The sequence below is a fragment of the Lampris incognitus genome, chromosome 17, assembly GCF_029633865.1.
Source record: "Lampris incognitus isolate fLamInc1 chromosome 17, fLamInc1.hap2, whole genome shotgun sequence".
Lineage (NCBI taxonomy): Eukaryota > Metazoa > Chordata > Actinopteri > Lampriformes > Lampridae > Lampris > Lampris incognitus.
The window spans coordinates 34566050-34585220 of NC_079227.1; the positions used below are offsets into that span (position 1 = coordinate 34566050).

General features: G+C 45.0%; 1 protein-coding gene across 1 annotated transcript; it reads left to right on the top strand.

Moving 5' to 3' along the window:
- Positions 1–5507: 5507 nt before the first annotated feature.
- psmc5 (proteasome 26S subunit, ATPase 5) lies at positions 5508–14612 on the top strand. The gene is made up of 12 exons (XM_056297001.1): positions 5508–5546; positions 6321–6392; positions 6505–6574; positions 6698–6795; positions 6901–6957; positions 8493–8723; positions 9851–9977; positions 10091–10281; positions 10507–10605; positions 10866–10976; positions 13411–13497; positions 14397–14612. Exons 1-12 carry the CDS (start codon positions 5523–5525, stop codon positions 14448–14450), a joined length of 1221 nt encoding a protein of 406 aa, XP_056152976.1. The 5' UTR covers positions 5508–5522; the 3' UTR covers positions 14451–14612.
- The last annotated feature ends 4559 nt before the right edge of the window (positions 14613–19171 follow it).

A 19171-nucleotide genomic window follows, 5' to 3' on the forward strand; every position in this document is an offset into this window, starting at 1 on the left:
ACCTCCTCCTGGCCTCCTCTATACTTCTCCATCAACATTCTCAAAGCAAACATCACATCTGTGGTGGTCTTTCGTGGCATGAAACCATACTGCTGCTCGTTGATCATCACCTCTCCTCTTAACCTAGCTTCTATTACTCTTTCCCAAATCTTCATGTTGTGGCTGATCAACTTTATACCTCAGTAGATGCTACAGTTCTGCACATCGCCCTTATTCCTGAAAATCGGTACCAGTATGCTTCTTCTCCACTCCTCAGGCCTCCTCTCACTTTCCAGGATTGTGTTAAACAATCTAGTTAAAAACCCCACTGCCATCTCTCCTAAACACCTCCATGCCTCCACGGGTATGTCATCTGGACCAACTGCCTTTCCACTCTTCATCCTCTTCATAGTTGTCCTCACTTCCTCCTTGCTAATCCACTGTACTTCCTGATTCACTATCCTCACATCATCCAGCATTCTCTCTCTCTCATTTTCTTCATTCATCAGCCCCTCAAAGTACTCCTTCCACCTTCTTAGCACACTCTCCTCGCTTGTCAGCACATTTCCATCTCTATCCTTGATCGCCCTAACTTGCTGCACATCCTTTGCAGCTTGGTCCCTCTGTCTAGCCAACCGGTACAAGTCCTTTTCTCCTTCCTTAGTGTCTAACCTGTCATACAACTCACCATACGCCTTTTCCTTTGCCACCTTTCTCTTCGCTTTACGCTGCATCTCCTTGTACTCCTGTCTACTTTCTTCATCTCTCTTACTATCCCACTTCTTCTTTGCCAACCTCTTCCTCTTTATACTTTGCTGTACTTCCTCATTCCACCATCAAGTCTCCTTGTCTTCCCTCCTCTGTCCTGATGACACACCAAGTACCTTCCTAGCTGTCTCCCTCACTATTTCTGCAGTGGTTGTCCAGCCATCTGGCAACTCTTCACTACCACCCAGTGCCTGTCGTAACTCCTGCCTGAACTCCACACAACAGTCTTCCTTCTTCAACTTCCACCATTGGATCTTCGGCTGTGTCTTCACTCGCTTCCTCTTCTTGGTCTCCAAAGTCATCCTACAGACCACCATCCGATGCTGCCTAGCTACGTTCTCCTGTCACCACCTTGAAGTCTCCAATCCCTTTTAGATGGCGCCTTCTACATAAGATATAGTCCACCTGTGTGCACTTTCCTCCACTCTTGTACATCACCCTGTGTTTCTCCCTCTTCTTGAAATATGTATTCACCACAGCCATTTCCATCCTTTTAGCAAAAGCCACCACCATCTGTCCTTCCACATTCCTCTCCTCTCCTCATCACCTCTGTTCCCTTCACCAACATGTCCATCGAAGTCCGCTCCAATCACCACTCTCTCCTCCTTGGGTACCCTCTCCACCACGTCGTCCAACTCACTCCAGAATTCTTCTTTCTCTTCCATCTCACACCCAACTTGCAGCACATATGTGCTGATAACCTTCATCACCACACCTTTGATTTCCAGCTTCATACTCATCACTCTGTCTGACACTTTCTTCACCTCCAACACACTCTTGACATACTCTTCCTTCAGAATTACCCCTACCCCATTTCTCCTCCCATTCGCACCATGGTAGAAGAGTTTGAACCCACCTCCGATGCTCCTGGCCTTACTCCCCTTCCACCTGGTCTCTTGCACACAGTATATCTACCTTCCTTCTCTCCATCATATCAGCCAGCTCTCTCCCTTTACCAGTCATAGTGCCAACATTCAAAGTTCCGACTCTCACCTCCACACACCTACCCTTCCTCCTCTCCCACTGCCTCTGGACATGCCTTCCCTCTCTCCTTCTCCTTCGCCCAACATTAGCATAGTTTCCACCGGCACCCTGCTGGCCAACAGTACCGGTGACGGTCATTGGTAACCCGGGCCTCGACCGATCTGGTATGGACATCTGATTTATAATCCGCATATTTGATGTGGGTTTTACGCCGGATGCCCTTCCTGACACAACCCTCCCCATTTATACGGACTAAGGACCGGCACTAAAAATGCACTGGCTTGTGCATCCTCAGTGGCTGGGTTATGTACAACACATGCACATACATAGTATATGCATACATAAATATATCCATCCATTATCCAAACCGCTCATCCTGCTGTCAGGGTCGCGGGGATGCTGGAGCCTATCCCAGCAGTCATACATACACACACAGAAAAGATCAAAATCAAAACTCTCAATAAAAGATAAAACCAACAGCTGCTGATCCAAGGAAAATACATACAAATACGCAATTAAAAACAAAAGCAACGATTGGGGATAATTACAATAGATTAATAATGAAACACATGCATATACACACACATACATACACAATACACACACACACACACACAATATTTGCACAGCCTCACTCCCTCATCACCCTTTGTGCCTTAATCGTTACCTTGCTGCTCAACATTGATTGTACCTGATCAGTATTAGTTACATAATTAGTGTTGATTAGTATTAGTCAATTTTCTTTATTGATTGTAATAATAAATTGTTTCCGCTGAAGTAAGTCATTGCCCTGCCTGTTTTGTGACAATACTTATTGAGGCCTTCCCCCGCCAATCAAAGTACTCCAATCAGTGCAACATTGATTATTATTATTGATTGGTGATTATTATGTCATCAGTGAGTGGGTGCTGGAAACTAAACAAATAAACAAAACCAAAAAAAAAGCTGGTGATGCTGGGGAAAATCACATCCACCACTCGAACAATCAGCACTGGCGCACCCCAGGGATGTGTGCTCTCCCCTCTACTCTTCTGCCTCTACACAACTGACTGCAACTCAGGTGACCCGTCTGTTAAACTACTGAAGTTTGCAGACGACACAACCATCATTGGCCTTATTCGGGATGATGACGAGTCTGCATATAGACAGGAGGTTGAACTGCCGGTCCTCTGGTGCGGCCATAAAAACCTGGAGCTGAACACACTCAAAACAGTGGAGCTGACAGTGGACTTCGGGAGGAGCTCCCCAACACTGCCCCCCCTCACCATACTCAACAACACGGTGTCTGCTGTGAAAACCTACAGATTTATGGGTTCCACAATCTCCAAGGACCGAAGGTGGGCATCCAACATAGACGCAATCATCAAAAAGGCCCAGCAGAGGATGTGCTTTCTCTGTCAGCTTAGGAAGTTCAACCTGTCTCAGGAACTGCTGATTCAGTTCTACACTGCAATAATCCAGTCTGTCCTCTGCACATCCATCACTGTCTGGTCTGGATCGGCCACCAAACAGGACAGGGACAGACTACAACAGACAGTTAGGTCTGCAGAGAAAATCATTGGTGCCAACCTGCCCTCCATTCAGGACTTGTACACCTCCAGAGTCAGGAAACTGGCAGGCAGCATCACTGCAGACCCATCACACCCTGGTCACAACCTGTTCCAACTCCTGCCCTCTGGTAGGCGCTACAGAGAACTGCACCCCAAAACAACCAGATATAAAAACAGTTTCTTTCCACAGGCTGTCATTCATATGAACGCTTAACACTGTCAATAAATACAACCATGTTGTATAGACTGTACTGTACATGTAGTTTATACTGTACTGTACATTGTACATATACTGGTATGCTCTGTCATGTACATCTACCTCAGGCATGTATGTAAGTAACCTGCTAACATTTATTTCAGCATCTCTGATATATTCTCTGCACCACTGCACTTTATTGCCTCTTATTTTACCTCTTATTTCACCTGTATAAATCAATTCTTGTGTATATAGCTGAAGATTGATGTGTAGTAGTGTTGTTATTCTATATTAAGTACACTGAGAGAGCCGCGAAACCGGAGTCAAATTCCATGTATATGCAAACCTACATGGCTGATAAACATGATTCTGATTCTGTTTATTAAGATAAAAACTGTCAATAAAAAGAGGTAAAACCAATAGCTACTGAACCCAGGAAGGCCAGTTATTGGGAAGGGCCATTCTGTAATTGTGAGTTTTAAGACGAGATTTAAAAGCAGCAACAGAGTCAGCAGACCTGATGCTCAGTTCTGGAAAATCTGGATTGCCCTTTGCTTTTAACCTGGACTCTGGAATAGTTAAAAGACCCAGACTGGCAGACCTGGGGGGGGGGGGGGCTGTTTGGACAGTAAGGCACAACCAGCTCAGTTATACGTTCCAGCGCCGGCTCGTTCTGTGTGATTAAAATGGATTCTGAAAGAGACTGGAGGCCCGTGCAGTGGAGCCAGGACTGGTGTGAAGTGTGAAAATCATCTTGTTTTGCTCAATAGTCTAAGTGCTGAATTTTGAACAATTTGGAGCTGCTCCGTAGCTCGATTGTTCAGGCAACTAAACAGGGCATCACAGTAATGGAGGCGGGAGGGTACGGGGGCATGTATAATTTTCTCTGCGTTACTGCAGGACAGAACTGATCTAATTTTGGAAATATTTCTCAGTTGATAACAACATGACTGGGCTACTTTTCTTACATGTTGTTCCAGGCTCAAGTTACAATCCAGGATAACACCCAGATTTTTTGCAGCTGACTTTATGTTGGGAGTGAGGGGGCCAAGCAGCGGTTGTGTTCGTTTTGAGACATGTTCGGGGCCAGCGGTGAGAACTTCTGTCTTTTCAGAGTTAAATTTTACGAAATTTTTGGGACATCAGAGTGTTTATGTTAAATAGGCAGCTATGGGGTGACACTCATTTGCTAGTGTCCAGAGGTTCGAAAGACAGGTACAGGTGTGTATCGTCTGCATAGCTTTGGAAAAAGAGGAACTGACGTAAGCTGTGAGTGTCTTGCCACATACGTAAGCTGCTGTATTTGATATGTTGCTGTAAAATCTGGAGCTCTCACGTCTTGTGTTGAACTGCACTGTGAAGGTCTAAGCCTTCAGTGTTCATGTCAAGACTGGTCGAAGAGCTGGGAGGCAATAGGGGTGCTTAAACAGGTACGTCTGGCCCTACCTGTCTCGTTCGACGAGCCAGCAATACTTGTTACACTTAACGAGACGTGAGTTTGAGTCCTTGAGTAATTTCAGTTGTAAAAAAAAACATGTAAAACAGATTTTATACAGCTACTTAAAATATATGCAAAGCTCGCTGGGATGGTGATGTTTTGATGTTCATAGAGTGCCAATACGCTTTACATCAAAATCTACACGCTATATTTTAAATAATATGTGTGTGCATGCATATATATATATATATATATATATATATATATATATGTATGTGTGTATGTATGTATGTATGTATGTGTGTATGTATGTATATACACACACACATATACATATATATATACACATATACATATACATATATACACATACACACACACACATATATATACACACACACACACACACACACACACATATATATATATATATATATATATATATATATATATATGTTTTTTTCTGTTTACAAAGTTTTATATAAATAAACAACATAGCGTAGGTACACCTTAAGGGCTGTAGGTGGCAGGCTGACTGTCATGTCGCAATAAAACGTAGAAGAAGCGTTTACCGGAAGTGTATCCCGACGGATGCTCGGATTTCAAGATGGAGGTGGATGGGATCGATAATGTAGGCGATTTTCCCCACATTTCTGCTGTTTTAACCTGTACTCATTTCTTTGAAACACGTTACGCAGGCATCGGCTATGACATCGTTACGAGTTGTCGTTTAGATAGAACAGTTGTGGGGGTTTTTGAAACGCCGTCTCGGTCAAAACGTTGAGTTGATAACATGCTGCCGGTTTGCTGTCTCATTGTAGCTTACTAGCTAACGATAAACAGCCCGCTAACACCAGCTGGCCAGCTAAAGAGAGCTGTCAGATGTGGGGGGTTTTTTGTTGGCTTTTTTGGTCAAAGAAATGATTATTTCTCCTCAGAAGTCGTCTTTGTTCACTTCTATTCAAGAAACCGACGAGATGGCAAACCCCTGAGCATTTCGGAATTAGCTCCGGTGTTAGTCTGTGTTGTAACCTGTGTCCGTAGGCTATTGTGTCCGGTTAAACTGGTGGTAAGTATGCGGTAACTGGATGGGAAGAGACTCGCGTAGTTAACGTCTAATTATCAGTTAATCAGTCGCCGTGGTAGGAAGTCCAAGACACGTTTTTTTTCCCCCCATGTCAGAGAAAGTTGTAAGGCGAGACATGTCGACGCTGTCTGTAGTAAAATGTTGAGAATCACAGGCTTTCTCTGGCACCAGCAGACCTTGTGTTAATGTCACTCAGCCAGTGGAGCAGTAAATGAGAGCAAAATCAAATTCTGTGCCAAGGTTAGCCAGCAGCATGAAGTCACTATTCACAGCCTGTTAGGGGGTACTCTGTAATCTCGATGTGTTGCCTGTTCACAGATGGAGATGGGGGACTGCAAAGGAGGCTCAGGTCTTAGGCAGTATTACTTGTCTAAAATAGAAGAACTACAGGTGAGAGAATGGTTTATTCAAGTAGATCCTCTACTGTTTCTCTGATGCTGCCGCCGATGTTTCCCCATTGTTGTTTACTAGAATATAAATGGCCACAATATTTTATCTGCAGCTTACGGTAAATGACAAAAGTCAGAATCTCAGACGTCTGCAGGCACAGAGAAATGAGCTGAATGCTAAAGGTATGTTTCATGATGGCAATTAACTTTTTTTCTCTTAAATGACAGTTGAGTGAAATAATTCTAAACAAATGATGCTTTTTTCTGGGCATGAATGATAAATGTCAAGTTCTTCTCTGTTCTCAGTGCGTCTCCTTCGGGAGGAGTTGCAGTTACTACAGGAGCAGGGATCCTATGTGGGAGAAGTTGTCAGGGCTATGGACAAAAAAAAAGTGTTGGTCAAGGTAAGACTAGCTTGTCTGACCCTTGCAGAATATGTATTTTGCACCGTGCTGCAAGTCCACCACTATCGGGCAGTCTCAACACATTTCTGTCTTCGATATTCGCAGGTGCATCCAGAAGGAAAATTTGTTGTGGATGTTGACAAGAACATTGACATCAATGATGTGAGTCCTTTACTATTTATGTTGCCAACTGAATGACAATTGTGAGAACAAAAATTGGATGTCGGTGATTGTTTTTGCATAGACCTTCAAAGAATGAGACAAAACCATTGCAGATCACACGAGAGCAGTGTCTTGTGTATTTCAGGGAGAAATTGAAAGTAGAAATTGTCAAAGCTGTGACATGAATGAATGATACAGCATGGAATGATATTTCAGTGAAGCGTAGGGTTGGGCGATCATTTTTGTTTTCATATCATCCAATCGTGGCTGCTCGAGATCACCGGGGGGTGGGAGGAGTTGCATCACAGCACGCCAAGTGAAGCAAACCAGTAGTGGTCATCTTTATTATTTATTCTGTTTCGCTTTTTAAAAATGATTTTTGATGTTAGAATTTAATATGGATTAAAGATTTTGAATATTGACGGCTGTAGAAGCACCACCGGACAACTGGGTCCGTCAGGCTGGGCTCGTGCCATGGCTGGGGGAGCAGTCGCCCGCCTCTCTCTGCCACCGTAAAGCTGCGGTCTGTCTCACAGGGCGCCCTTCCATCTGCAGCGCATTTGCGTTGCAGTGGTTGTGTCGTCTTCGCTGTGTGATGTCTGACGCCATGCGTCAGGGACGCCGTGCAGAAGGTGGGTCAGTGGAGGTGACTGGGTAGAGGTGTGCGGTGCCCCCCCCATCTCCTTGCCCACTTTTTAGCATTTTTCAAAATTATGCAGTGGGTGGGGTTACGCTCATACCTAGGGGAGATGTTATATTTTAAAATCGCCTTAATATTGGCGTGGGAAAAACCAGTTGTCGAGCATCTCTTCAGTTGTTGATATACGATCTGGTCGCCAATTGGCACAAGCCCAGGGAAGCATTTTAATGAGATACCTTTGCTCTCCTTACAGCCAACTAGAGAATTTATCAAAAATGAACTTTTGAAACGTGGAATACTGCACAGTTCTCCTATTTCCCCTCGTTCTCCTATTTGCAGATAGCAAGTTACTTTTACTTATCTCCATGGGGAAATTAGACCTCTGCATTTGACCCATCCTAAAAACTAAAGAGCAGTGGGCAGCCACCGTGTGGCGTCGGGGACAGAGTCCAGTTCTAAGGCCAGTTGTTGGTTAAGGGCAATGGTAGGACTATTAAACTAAAATGTCTTTTTGCTGTGGGGGAAACCGACATGAACATCTAGATTCCACAAAGAAAGGCCCAGTTGGGTATGAACCCAGGAGTCTATGCCACCCCGGTTGTATAGCTTTAACTCCATAATCTTTTGTTTTACTTGTACATTTTACCCAGGTATTTCAGTAGTCCTGAATTATAAGGACCATTTTAAGAAGTATATTGGATGTTATTTTTGTTTCTTCTTCAAACTGTTTTATTCTTATGTTGATATGTTAAGTCTCCCACCAAGACAACTTTCTATCTTTCTTGGCTGTCTTTGAACTTGAACTTGTCTTATACTTGAGTTCTTGATGGGAAAAATCATATTCTGTGTCGGTAATACATCATTATCATTACTGAAATTCTGAATCTCTGACCAGGTGACTCCAAATTGCCGTGTGGCTCTGCGTAATGACAGCTACACCCTACACAAGATCCTGCCAAACAAGGTGGACCCTCTGGTGTCCCTCATGATGGTGGAGAAAGTGCCAGACTCCACTTATGAAATGATTGGTGGCCTGGATAAGCAGATCAAGGAGATCAAGGAAGTGATTGAATTGCCTGTGAAGCACCCGGAGCTGTTTGAGGCTCTGGGCATTGCACAGCCCAAGGTGGGTCATTCATAAGAGTTACTGATCACAACTGAGAACTGCTGTCAGCATGATTTGTGGCAGGCTTGAAATACACTTCACTCAAATCTCCTTTTGAACTCGTCTCATGAACTCATCTCTGTTATACGGCTTACTGCTTTTTTTGGGCGGGGGGGGGGGGGTATGACACTCGGCCCAATGTGGTCAATCAATTTCTCAATGTGTAGGGAAGTCAGATTGCAGAATAACCCAGGTTCCTGCCCAAGAGCAACTCAACAGGGCAGATGCTTGTTGTTGACCTGGGATGTTTAGTCCTATTGTCTGGGTCAGCGGTGGCTAACCATGTGCCATGGAGAGCCATGTGTATGCAGGTTTTGAGTCCAACCGACTCCACACCAGGTGATTACATTACAGTCATTTAGCCGACGCTTTTATCCAAAGCGACTTACAGTAAGTGCATTTAACGTAGGAAATCAGGAGAACTACTAGTCATGAGAGGTCATAAATCCATCTAAACAAGCATCTAAGAGCAAAACCGGTGCTAAAGTAAAAGCGCAAGAAAGAGATTTTTTTTTTTGAATGAGTGAATACAATAAGTGCTAAGAACAAGTAACAGGGTAGTAGTTCTTAAAGAGGAGAGTTTTCAACCTGCGCCAAAAGATGGGCAGCGACTCCACTGTCCTGACATCAGTGGGGAGTTCATTCCACCACTGTGGGGCCAGAACAGAACAGAGCCGTGACCGGGTCGATCGGCAGCAAGGGCCTCTGAGTGACGGGGCAACCAGGCGTCCCAAGGCAGCAGAGCAAAGTGGTCGGGCGGGGGTGTAGGGCTTGACCATGGCCTGGCGATAGGAAGGAGCTGTTCCTTTCACTGCCCTGTAGGCTAGCACCAGAGTCTCAAACTGGATGCGAGCAGCTACTGATCTCACTGATACATTCTTCGTCTTTGGTTGAAGGGTTGCTAATTAGTGAAATCACCTGGTGTGGAGTCCGGCTGGAATGAAAACCTGTGTACACATGGCTCTCCATGGCACATGGTTAGCCACGCCTGGTCTGGGTGATAGTCTCCTTTACCATTAATCAACCCTGCGGCTCATGTAAGTGTCCTGTTTTAATGACCGTTTTCCTCTGTATGTGTCTATTCCCAGGGTGTGCTGCTGTACGGCCCTCCAGGAACTGGGAAGACCCTGCTGGCCCGAGCTGTGGCCCACCACACTGACTGTACCTTCATCAGGGTGTCTGGTTCTGAGTTGGTCCAGAAATTCATTGGAGAAGGTGAGCTTCCTAATTGCTTTACATCATTATAACCACCACTTTTCTTTCTTAAAAGAATTTCTTTGCTGGAACAGTGGTTTTGTAAACTTGGATTCCCTGCTCTCTCATCCCAGGTGCTCGTATGGTTCGTGAGTTGTTTGTAATGGCTAGGGAGCACGCTCCCTCCATCATCTTCATGGATGAGATCGACTCCATTGGCTCGTCACGACTGGAGGGCGGCTCAGGAGGTGATAGTGAGGTGCAGAGAACCATGCTGGAGCTGCTCAATCAGCTCGATGGCTTCGAAGCCACCAAGAACATCAAGGTAACCAACACAAGCATGACACGTGTATTCATTTGTACTATGTTGTTACCTTCTATCAAATTATTTTGTGTGTAGTCATGATACTAGCAGTCATGATTCACCAAGTTGTTGTGTTACGTACTTGACTATTACTTTAGGATTTTTATGTTGATCACACAATATATGCCAAAGCTATTGCGAATAATCGGGTTATTAAAATGCTCCGATTCTTTCAACCTCCACAAGGTCATCATGGCCACCAACCGTATTGACATCCTGGATTCAGCTCTGCTCAGGCCAGGCAGGATTGACAGGAAGATCGAGTTTCCCCCTCCCAATGAGGAGGTGTGTACCCTCATTTTCACTGTACAGTTTGCTTGCAGCCATAATATCTTTATATTAGCATACTGTGCTGTTTGTCAGTTTAACGACAATGTGAAGTTCATCTGGGCAGCTAATTTAAAATCCCATGCGTCGTCACCATCACCATATTCTGTGTGCTGTTGTGGTGATAGTTCTACTGCTGCACTTGTTTTATTCTTTTTCTCTTTTTATATAAATCATATCTGTGTTCGGCTTTCATGCTAACCTGTATTTCCTTTTAGGCCCGTTTGGACATCCTGAAGATCCACTCCAGAAAGATGAACCTGACACGTGGCATCAACCTGAGAAAGATTGCCGAGTTGATGCCAGGAGCCTCTGGTGCCGAGGTCAAGGTAGGAAGGAAGGGAGCGTAACACATTGAGGGACTTAAGTCCGAATGTGACAACTTACTTTCACCACGTTGACTGTAAAGGACTATAACTGATAAAAGACTCGACTTGGCTCCGACTTGGTATTCATGACTTGAGACTCGAGGCTGTTTACACCTGGCATTAACTTGCATCTTGGGTGATCCGATCACAAGTGGACGGCTCTCGGTACAGGTGTGAATGCACCCAATGCGTCCTCAATGCATTTTGAGATCTGATCGCTCAGGCCACATTGAAGGACCGCCTGGTCAACTGATGTCCCCCAAAGCCTCCTCTGGATTTGTCTTTTTTTTTTTTCTTCAAACCTTGTCTGTAATTTCTGACATATAAGACCCACAACCATGGAGGAGCACCCCCCCCCCCCACTTGCACATTCAAGTTCAACTTCGGGTTCAAATTTATCCACCGCAGCGCAGACCCCGACTCTCTTAAACCCGCTGGGATAATTAGATAATCTGAGCCAGAACCGACGTGATTGGGTCAAGTCTGTCAGGGGTCAGGTTGAGAATTACAAACTCTGTGTTTAGACATTTACTTTTCCCCACATAAGTTAAAAGAATGAGTTTGGACTTTTGCTGTGTATTTGAGCACAAAATGAAAGAAGGCAAACAGGCGGAGGAGTCTGGTGCTCCTCATTCACTGTTCATTTTCCTCATCAGGGTATTTGTCTATCTGGCACGATATGCATTTGCTGCATCCATGCCGTTGTAATAATGTGGAACTATTTACCCACAACACACTGTTTCTTAAATGCAGTGTATCAGGTCAGAGGTGTGAAGGCCTTCAGACAGATCTACATCATCATCATCATCATCATAACGTTTATTTTCACAGCACTTTTTCAAAACCTGCTGTGCTTCACAACAAAGTGGAATGGAAAGAAGTTGGGGCGCCCCGGTGGCTCACATGGTAGAGCGCGGCGTACCACATAAGGCTGAGTCCTTACTGCAGCGGCCTGGGTTCGAATCCGGCCCAGGCTCTTTGCTGCATGTCATCCCCTCTCTCTCCCCTGCCTTTCCTGTCTCTCGACTATCGCTATCTGAATGAAGGCGGAAAATGCAAAAAAAAAAGAGTAAAGTTCAGTTGGGATATGGGATGATTTATTCAAGAGCACTTGGTTAGCACGGTCGCCTCACAACAAGAAGGTCCTGGGTTCGAGCCCCGGGATAGTCCAACCTAGGGGGTCGTCCTGGGTCGTCCTCTGTGTGGAGTTTGCATGTTCTCCCCGTGTCTGTGTGGGTTTCCTCCAGGTGCTCCGGTTTCCTCCCACAGTCCAAAGACATGTAGGTCAGGTGAACTGGCCGTACTAAACTGTCACTAGGTATGAATGTGTGTGTGTGTGTGTGTGTTTGTGGGCACTGTGATGGACTGGCGGCCTGTCCTGGGTGTCTCCCCGCCTGCTGCCTAATGACTGCTGGGATAGGCTCCAGCATCCATAGTCTAAGCACTAGGACAGTGCTGAAGGGATCTGGACGGAAACACATCAGATGTGGTGTGAACACCTCCTAGTGGGGCGGTGTGACTTTTTGTCTCATTTTTTTTTCTGTTTTCACTCAAGAGCAATTCAGCACTATAAAGCTACATTTTAATTTCAGAGCCTTCCTATCCATTTTCCTTTATTAAATGTCTTTTTGTTGACGCTCTCACAATTTGCACAAAAAAATCAGACAGATTTGTGCAGTAACGTTACCTTAGGCTGAAGCAGATTTTTTTTCCCCCTCCCTTTTTCTCCCCAATTGTACTCGGCCAATTACCCCACTCTTGCGAGCCATCCCGGTCGCTGCTCCACCCCCTCTGCTGATCCGGGGAGGGCTGCAGACTACCACATGCCTCCTCCGATACATGCGGAGTCGCCAGCCGCTTCTTTTCACCTGACAGTGATGAGTTTCACCAGGGGGACGTAGCGCATTGGAGGATCACGCTATTCCCCCCAGTTCCCCCGACCGAGTAGAGGAGGCGCTAGTGCAGCGACCAGGACACATACCCACATCCGGCTCCCCAGCCGCAGACACGCTACCCAGATGTCTGGCTGAAGCAGTTTTTGTTCATGTAAAAACGAGTTTTAACTTTGAAAATAAAACCCGACATGCCCCTGACCACTGTGGAAACTGGGCGCGATCATTTGAATTCCAGATGACTTGTGAACTGACCCGAGGAATGACTTCGAATTGTCTTGCATTACCAAGGACTCAGACTTGCTTGAGTCTAAACACTGTAACTTGTGACTTTATTCAAGATCTGAAGGTTGAGATTTACTCGTGATTTGCATACATGTATGACTTCCTCTCACCGTTGCCATATAACAGCTGACAGCGTGTCTCACCTGTTAGGTATCACATTAAATGGAGGCTAACAGAAACACAGCACGCTTCACCTCACTGCCTGTGTTTGTTCTCAGGGCGTCTGCACAGAGTCGGGGATGTACGCTCTGAGAGAGAGGAGAGTCCACGTTACCCAGGAGGACTTTGAGATGGCCGTAGCAAAGGTTCGTACTACACCCCTTCTTTCTCGAGCCCGCCCTGTGTATTCTGTACTGTGCTGTTTTGGCCTCTGGATTTCAGACAGTTTTGTCCACCATGATCCCAACAACCTGACCCCACAGAAATACATGAAATGACCACGACCTCTTAACACTCGCACTACGTGGTGCCGGCACGCAATGTGTTAAAATTATGTGCCGGCACCACGGAAACAATGCCAATGGAAAGTCAATTAGGATCCTTTGTCGTGCTGGACACACGACTTCCCTGATTCAACAACATCATGCAAACAGCGGTGTTTAATATTTTCTAGTTAACAACATTTTGTTATTTTCATTGTCATTCGACTGAAGTTATTATAGTGCTTTAGTTACAATTTTTTGTTCTCTAAAAACTCTTAACATTAACACTAACACTAACTCTAACGCAAACACTAACTCTAACGCAAACACAAACACTAACTCTAACACAAACACAAACATTAACTCTAACCCAATCACTAACTCTAAACCTAACCTCATTACATCAAAATGAGTTACATCGCATACAATTCAGGGTTTTAGAGAACAAAAAATCGTAGCTAAGGCACTACAATAAATTCCATTGGCATTGTGTCCGTGGTGCCGGCACATAATTTTAACACATTACGTGCCACCACCATGTAGTGCAAGTGTTAGAGGTCGGGGTCATGTCACGTATTTCTGTGAGATCATGTTGGATCCCAAAATGAACGATCTTGCATTCCATCTACTTACATTAACCTGAAAAATACCACCACATGTGGTCTACTAGCTACGCCCTTCATTTCAGGATGCAGTCCTGTTTAGATGTTGCTTTAGTCTGATGACGAACAATTTTGCCTTTTTTACCCCCAACTGACTTTGTTCTTTGCTCTCCACCTCAGGTGATGCAGAAAGACAGTGAGAAGAACATGTCCATTAAGAAGCTCTGGAAGTAAAAACACACAAAACAGAAATCCTGGGGCGTTATTGCATATATAGCCACCTGCCAACATAAATGTATATTTTCTTTCCTTTTTGTTCATGGTTTGGTTTGTAATTGTTACGATAAGTCATTCTAAAATAAATGGTGTCTCCAACTAAAATGCCCGACTGGTGAAGCTGCACTCCCCTAAACACCACAGCTGTTAAAAGTGAAAAAACATTCAAGGTTAAATCAACAGTTTCTGACTTAGCGTGTTTTATTGAAGGGAATGTTGTCGTGGGCAGAGTTTAGAATCGGAATTCTCGGGAGTGTCTGCATGAGCACGATGGACCGCAGTGAGACCTCAGGGAAGTCGGCGGCTACGTCCACTTTCATTTTCCTGTTGAGTCCATCAGGTGAAATTTACACATCTTTTTATGGCACACTTTGATAGATAAACAATTTATTGTCCTACGTTAGAGGAAATCTGTTGCTACGGCCTGTACACACACAAGGAACGGCGCAGTCGCAGCGCAGCATGCGCCGAACCGGCAGAAAAATCAGATCATTTAGATTTTCCCAATATAGACACAAAAATATACAACACGTCTTCAGTTAACGGAGTGCATATCTTTGACTTGAACCTTTTTTTTTAACCAGTCATGTCAAGCATGCATATACTAAACTTTTACATTGCCAATTACAATATCTGCAAGCTGGATATATATGTATTTTTAGCAACAGGGTAGTATAACTACCCTGCTCATTTCACACTGGACAATCTAAAATGGACAGGCTTGCTCGGGTTTCAAATGGGTGAACATTTTGGCTCTTGAAACTGCTTCTATGAAAGGGGTAGTTTGGTCTCTCAAGTTTTTACTAAGTGCCAAACAGCCAGACAAACCCGTGGATGCTTTTTTTTTTTTTACGTCTGCAGTTTGAAGCTGAGTTTACAGTGCGTCATCCCACTTCTGACACCGATGTAGCGAATTCGGGGGGCGGCGGGGACGCGACTGCGCTAACCAGTCAACTAAAGGGTCTGACCGCTTAGCTAAGGCTAGCGAGTCCACACATCCGTGTTCGTTACAGTAATAAAATATTTTAATAAAATACAGGCAAATATACTTTACGTTGCCTTAGTTGGTTTACCATTAACACTGTGCACCTCCATGGGTTCTGCCATTGTTGTGTGACGTCACGCAACCGCTTCTCCATGAAGTCGGGGTAGACGAATTTGCCCCAAATTTACAATTAGGAACTCCGACTTTGAGTGGCGCTCCATTGTACTTTTTCTAGTAGGAGGTCAGAAAGCTTCAATTTACGAGTTGTCTGGAACGCAGCATAACCTACTTCAGCTCAGTTGCTGGATGTCTGTACTGGGATCATTAGCTGCTCTTAAAATAAAGGAGACTCCTTCTCCAAAGTCAGCCATCAATACTCTTTACTTGTTAGCCTAGCCTTCATACTTTTTCTTATCCAGCGCTTTCACAAGTACACTCAGTTTCAAATGCAGATATGGGCGTGAGTATTAACCAGGGTTTCAATGGCCGTGTGTACTATTCACAGAGGATTTGGGAATGTTTGCAATCAGCATTGTAAGATGTCGACAGATGTACTCTTAGCCCCCCCACCCTCGGTTCAGGGATGGTCATTCCCTCTTCACATAGATGGCCTCTTTGACTCTCCGTTCAAACCAGCGTTCCTCCCTATCAAGGATGTGCACATCCTCATCCTTGAAAGAGTGGCCACTGGCCTGTAGATGGTGTAGACTGTGTGGATGGTGTAGACTGTGAAGTCCTGGCCTGATGTGTTAGCTCTCCTGTGTTGTGCCATCCTCTTGGCCAGCATCTGTTTAAGTTTCCCTGATGTACAAATCGCGGCAATCCCCCTGGCACTTAACAGCGTACATTATATATATTGCTCTGTTTGTACCGGGGGACCAATTTCTGGCGCAGCGTGTTTTGGGATTTGAAAGCAACTGAGACACTGTGTTTGGAAAATATGCGTCTCAACTGTTCTGACACTTCTGCCACATATGGAATCACCACTGGTCTACGCGTAGACAGCTGTGGTGATTCCGTATGTAGCGGCAGTGTCTGAACAGTTGAGACACATATTTTCCAAACACTGCATCCCGGTTGCTTTCAAATCCCAAAACACGCTGCGCCAGAAACTGGTCCACCCCAAGGATCGGATCTCCGGGCACAAACAGAGCAATGTAATGTATGTTGTTAAGTGCCACGAGGATTGTCGTGACTTGTACATCGAACCAAACAGACGCTGGCCAAGAGAATGGTACAACACAGGAGAGCTACCACATCAGGCCAGGACTCCACAGTCTACACCATCTACAGGCCAGTGGCCACTCTTTCAAGGACGAGGATGTGCACATCCTTGATGGGGAGGAACGATGGTTTGAATGGGGAGTCAAAGAGGCCATCTAAGTGAAGAGGGAACGACCATCCCTGAACCGAGGGTGGCGGGACTGAGAATACATGTCACCATCTTACAATGCTGTGGTTGCAAACATTCCTCAACCCTCTGTGAATAGTTCACATGACCATTAAAACTCTAGTTAATGGTCACACCCATATTTGCATATGAAACTGACCGTTGGTTCCGGTTGTTATGCCACTGTATTGTTTATAAGGGTGGGGATACCTGCAGTCAGCTGAGACTGAAGGGGCCACTTATGCCCCTTTTCCATGGTTGTGGTGCTACTGGTTCAACCCGACTCCACTTTTTCGTTTAACATACCTGGAAAGTATCGGCATTTTGGTAACTATTATCACTTTTCTGGTACCACCTTTGTCGAGGTTAAAAAAAACAAAAAACCCCCCCAAAAAACTGGAGTCCAAAGGAATTGAATCGAGTGCAACTGGACTTGGTATATATCCGTGAAGACGTTTCGCCTCTCATCCAAGAGGCTTCATCAGTTCGTGCCTTTCTGACTAGACCAAGCTAGTAGATGAAGCCTCTTGGATGAGAGGCGAAACGTCTTCACGGATATCTACCAAGTCCAGTTACACTCGATTCAATTCCTTTGGATAACCATGACCTGGATGAATGAGAACATTCACAGACAAAAAACTGGAGTGGGTACCAAAATCAATGCAGACCAGCTACACTGAGGGGGTACTGTTTACGGTAATGGAAAATGACACTGTCAGTCCAGTCGAGTTGAGCCGGTACCATGTAGTGGAAAAGGGGCATTAGATGATGATGAAACGTTTCTGTCAATAAACCTTGTATCCAGATGAATTGATTCAACCTTCTTTGAACTTATGAAAATATTTTTGAAGAAATAGTGTTAACACTAGACTAACAAGTAAAAAGTATCAACGATTGACTAGGGACGAGGTGATTTCCTTTCTTTTAATTGGAGCGTGTAATGATCCTGGTAGACATCCAGCAAGTGAGCTAAACTAGGTTAAACTCACCATACCATCAAACGGCACGCACAGACTTAAGGAAGGTATCCATGAATTTGTCTGACCCTTTGTAAGTAGCACACTAAAAAAAAATCTGGAAAAACCGGACTATCCCTGTAAAGGATATTTCTGTTTTTTATTTACATCCTGGGTCTTACTTTTGTAATTTTTCCACAGTTCATATTGGTTATGATAACATTTTACTCACCAGCGTCATTATGGAGACACTGAGACACTGGACATGGCAGCACTGCTACACACACCTTTACAATGGCCTGTTGTGAGGAATCTGAACAGAGCTTTAAACCTCACCTCATCTCATCATCAGCTGCTTCTCCGGGGTCGGGTCGCGGTGGCAGCAAGCTAAGTAGGGCACTCCAGACATCCCTCTCCCCGGCAACGCCCTCTTGCTCCTCCCGGGGGATCCCAAGGTGTTCCCAGGCCAGATTGGACATGTAGTCCCCCCAGCGAGTTCTGGGTCTATCCCAAGGTCTCCCCCCAGTTGGATGTGCCCGGAAAACCTCCAAAGGAAGGCGCCCAGGAGGCATCCTAATCAGATGCCTGAACCACCTCAACTGGCTCCTTTTGATTTGAAGGAGCAGCGGCTCGACTCCGAGCTCCCTCCGGATGTCTGAGCTCCTTACCCTGTCTCTAAGGCTGAGCCCAGACACCCTACGGAGGAAATTCATTTCAGCCGCTTGTATCCACGATCTCACCCTTTCGGTCACTACCCAAAGCTCATGACCATAGGTGAGGGTTGGAACGAAAGTGACTTTGGGTAGCTTTAAATCTATCCTTTGAAAAGTAAAATAAAATAAAAATCCCTGGTGTCTTAGACTGTGAGCATAATTTCCCATTAACTATGATTTCTCTATTGCACTGGCAGGGTAGTTTACAGATAGTTACTACTACCTACGGTAAGTGCAGGCTGGTCAAGTCCACAAATTGAACCACTAAATAGATCAGCATTGTGATGGACCATTGTTGATAATAATGAACATTTCGCATCACAACTTTTAACTTGCACTTTAGGTTTCACCTCAGGATATGTGGTTAAGATAATTGGGGAGAACTGGCCTTGTATAACCAAAGCGAGAGCTGTGTCCGCATTCTCGGCACAAAGTCAAACATGTTTTCGGTGGGTGTCCGACTCCGCCAAGGTTGTCCCTTGTCTCCGATTCTGTTTGTGATATTCATGGACAGGATCTCAAGGCACAGCCAAGGTGAGGAGTGTGTCCGCTTTGGGAAACTCAGAATTACATCTCTGCTCTTCGCAGATGATGTAGTTTTCTTGGCTTCATCAGAACGTGACCTCCTGCGCACA

Excerpts from the sequence above, each read along its gene's own strand:
- psmc5 (XM_056297001.1), top strand. The coding sequence starts at position 5,523 with ATGGAGGTGGATGGGATCGATAAT. Across the intron at positions 6,393-6,504 it reads CTAAAATAGAAGAACTACAG|CTTACGGTAAATGACAAAAG; the intron begins GTGAGAGAATGG and ends TTTTATCTGCAG. Across the intron at positions 6,575-6,697 it reads AAATGAGCTGAATGCTAAAG|TGCGTCTCCTTCGGGAGGAG; the intron begins GTATGTTTCATG and ends CTCTGTTCTCAG.